Here is a 4,039-nt window from a genome sequence, read left to right on the forward strand (position 1 = left end):
AGCCCCATGCCAGGGGGCAAAAGGAGGGGAGTTGGCCCCAGACCCACCCGGGCCACTGGAGGAGGAGGCAGAGACATGGCACCTGCACTGGCTGGTGTGCTATTGTCTGGGCACATGTGAGCCCACTGCCTGCCTCTGATTTGAGCCACTTTGGAGTTTTTTGAAGTGCTTGCAAAATCAGCTTGTAGTTTCACCACTTAAAGGGAGTGAGGAAAAGTTTCCTTTCTGAACTTTTCATTTCCTAGCCAGATACATTATGTGGGTCCACGTGTCTGGGCCACATGGCTGCCCAGAAATCATCCAGCGGGGGGGAGGGGGGAAATGCTCGAGAACTTCCCAAAGGGAGTGGCCTGCTGTAGCCTGGGGGTCCTTAGCCATGCCTGGCAGGTCAGACCCCTCTCCTGAAGGCTCCAGCCTGTGCCTGGAAGTGCCCAACAAGGATGCAGTTAACATCTACAATGAGCTGTTGATCAGAGAGTCCTACAAGTTTTCTCAAAAGAAGACAGATTTCTGTCAGAATACTTGGTGACCCACCTACTGCTGAAGACACCATATGCTGTTGGTACGTAACATGAAATGATCTGGCTGGAATTTGGAAGAGATTCAGTCTGGGGACAGTTAGCTTGTCTAGTGCCAGAAGGTGCTACATGAATGACTGGGGGAAAATGACCAACATCTGACCAAGCAACTCAAGGTCTAAGCTACTCAGTAGCAAATAACTTGATGTGATGCTCACACAAGTACAATAGTGGCACAAAGCCATCATGGGTAACCAACTGCTAACGGATCACTCATTGGAATGGAACACATAACTGGAACTGGGAGTCAGAACCATATCCAAAAATGATTTTGCTCTCCAATATCATGCTCCCACTAATTATAGGCTACAAGAGGGCCTGCACTTATTAAATTCTCTCTAAAATAATGATGTTTATCCCATTTATCTAGTGCTGAAATTATCCATTGGAGAATTTTCAGATGGATGCAGAACCTAAGGAGAGGATCAGCCCATCAAGGCCCTAGCTGAAACCATAGAGTAATTAGGGAAATGAGCAAGAGTGCTGAATCTTGGTGAACCTGGTACCAGCACAAAGGTGAAGGAGATAGACCCAGAGAACATTCAACTCTAACAAACCAGATCTCCAGAGACACAGAGGCTTCCGAGACCTCATCACTGAAGTGGATCTAAAATGAACCCAACATGGCCAGGGGAAATTCATGGAAGAGGGGAAGAAAGATGTTACAGCCACAATTTGGAACCTTATGCACAGAGACATTGCCTCTTCTCCATAATTGATGGCTACTCCCACAATACATGGCCCACATTCCACAATGAAGAAGGGTCCCTTCAGATGGGGAAGGACAGGGAGGAGGCTAATTATGGTATCAACACTGTTATATACACACTGTGTATATAACTAATCAAAAGAATGTCCCATAGAGTTCTAGATATGTATTTCCAAGTATCAATCATTTACTTACCAGCATATTGAAACAGAAACCTTTTTAGATAAAATGAAAAAAATGTTTTGGGAAAAATTTTATTGGATTCTTCTTGCATGAAGTTTTTGATGGTGAACCATATAGACTGGTAGAAAGCAGCTCATATTGAAAAAGCAGGTATTTTATGTTTGGTTTTTTTTTTTTTCCCTTTATAAGCTATGTACATACTCAGTGTGTAAAAATCACTTGTTGGTACCTTCATTAGCCTTCTCTCTGACCTTCCCCCTCTGCAGGGACCTCCTCATTGGAGCTTGTGGGTAGTGCATTGTGGAGTTAGCCATCAGTTATGGGAGTCAATTCCTCTGTGCCTAATGCCCAAGCTCGTGGCTCTAACAATCTTTCTTCCCCTTCTTCTTTGAATTTCCCTGAGCCATGTTGGGTTCATTTTAGTTCTACTTCAGTGATGCAGTCTTGGGAGCCTCTGCATCTCTGGATCTCTGGTTTGGTAGGAGTTCAGTGTTTTCTGTGCCTATCTCCTTCACCCTTGTGCTGAAACCAGGTTCACCAAGAAAGCAGCACCCTTACTCATTTCCCCAATTTTATGTTTTAATAACACATAATAAATAAAACACATCACTTTGTTAATAGAAAAAAGACAAATACTTATTATTTCTTTCTTACTTTGAAAATTTATATTACTTACAATACTACTTCTAAATAGAGTATATTATTTAATTGAAGAACAGTAGATTAATTTTACTTGCTTTTGTATTTATATATTGGCCTCATTTTTGCTAATGTGAAAAATCTTTGGGGCCAGGATCTTCTGTATTCACCATTATCACAATCTTCTTGGAGAACAGACACTTTTGCTAAATATGTATATGGAAGAAGAAATGGATGATATGTCTTATAAGGAAGAAAATTGCCACTAGTGATGGTTATGTTTTGTGTCAACTTGATCTGTGTAGGAATCCACAGACATTCCTCATAAGTAGGTCCTGAGGTTGCTTCCAGGAAGGTTAAATGAAAGGAGGAAACCTTCCCCCAGGGTGAGCGCTTACCCCAGAGAGGGCAGCTCCTCTTGTAGGAGGGGGCTTTATCTGAGGAAGCTCTGGGAAGGTAAGTAACCTCTCTTCTCACTTGGCTGCCAGTGCTGCTAGCTGATTTCCAGTGTGGACTGAAGACAAGCATGGACTAAAGACCAGCAGCTCTACAGGATGCCTCCAGGCCTTCAGTGCCAGACTGAGACTGCTGAGACATCCAGCCACGTGGACTGAACAGCTACCTGGTTCCTTGACTCTCAGGCCTGCATCCTGTTATTGTTGGACTGCGTAAGCTAATCTAATAAATTCTTTTTAATATAACTCATTCTATTTGTGATAGTCCTCTAGGGATCCCTGAGTAATACACAACCCCACATAGAAGAGAAAACTGCGGCATTTTTCCAACCATGCAAGCCAAAGCTTAGAGATACGGATGTCACTACTGAGGAGCACAAAGGGACTGAGAGTTGGGAAACATAAAGACATAAAAACAGAGGTATCTGCCAGCCACTTGGCTGGAGTCAGGAGTAGGGCCATATGGAGAGTCACAATGGAAGAGATAGAATAAAATAAGACAAACATGGTCACCAGGATCAGGATGGTGTGTGTAGCTCTGTCCTCATGGGAAAGTCTGGGGGAGACTTTGTGGCTGTGAATGTGTTGGACTCGCTGCTTGTGTCTGTGCAGGAAAAGGACCATGGAGCCACTGGCCCAGATCATGAGTCCCAGAAGCACATAGTCAATGAAAAACACTATGCTTGAAAGCAGTGAGTATGTGACTATGGACGTCGAGGGTGCCATGCAGGATGCAAATGCTTTCCCCATACTTGTATTTTGGCTCCTGTCTGCCCCCTTCACCTTAACAGCAACATGAACATTTAGTAGAAAGCTCAGGACCCAGCAGAGGGCACAAAGGAAGTTAATGCTCTTTGGGCTTCTGACTGTGAGCTCCATCCACTTAGAGGCAAGTGGACAAAGTTTAAATGCCTGGAAGCCACCAAGCAAACATGTGGTGCTGAGGGAAACCTCTCTGGCCATCCTGTGTAAATAGAAGAGAAGCTTGCATCCAACATCATCTAGGAAGTATCTTAAACCCCAATCTGCCATTTCCTGAGGGATCCCTTTGGACAAGAGAACAAAGCAGTTGGCTAAGACAAGTTGGTTTAGAATTTTATCCACAGGTCTGAGATTCAGTCCACTTATTAAAGTGAATGTATAGAAACACAGAAGAGAGCTGTTTCCTAAGAGGCCAATTTTTATCAGTGTGAGAAAGGCGACCCTCCAGGGTAAGTCAGTAGAAATCATCACATCACATCACATCACATCAGTGCCCACAGGTGGATTTCAGTTACAGTCAGAAGAGCCTGGGAGATGAAGAAACAAAACATTAGCTCATTTTTCTTTAAATATTCTTTCAACATTTAGTCTACTACAGTATCATCATATTGAAAAACTAAGACCAGCTCATTCTTATTTGCTACTTATAAACAAAAACAGAGGGCTAGGGTGATGGTCCAGTGGTTAAGACCTGCCATCCTGAGTTCAAGTCT

The 4,039-nt window shown here is 43.5% G+C and overlaps 1 protein-coding gene across 1 annotated transcript; it reads right to left on the bottom strand.

Moving 5' to 3' along the window:
- Positions 1–2,816: 2,816 nt before the first annotated feature.
- On the bottom strand, positions 2,817–3,794 carry LOC101596004 (vomeronasal type-1 receptor 1-like). The gene has a single exon (XM_004671826.2). It carries the CDS (start codon positions 3,792–3,794, stop codon positions 2,817–2,819), a length of 978 nt encoding a protein of 325 aa, XP_004671883.2.
- Positions 3,795–4,039: the final 245 nt, after the last annotated feature.

The sequence above is a fragment of the Jaculus jaculus genome, chromosome 14 (assembly GCF_020740685.1).
Source record: "Jaculus jaculus isolate mJacJac1 chromosome 14, mJacJac1.mat.Y.cur, whole genome shotgun sequence".
Classification (NCBI taxonomy): Eukaryota; Metazoa; Chordata; class Mammalia; order Rodentia; family Dipodidae; genus Jaculus; species Jaculus jaculus.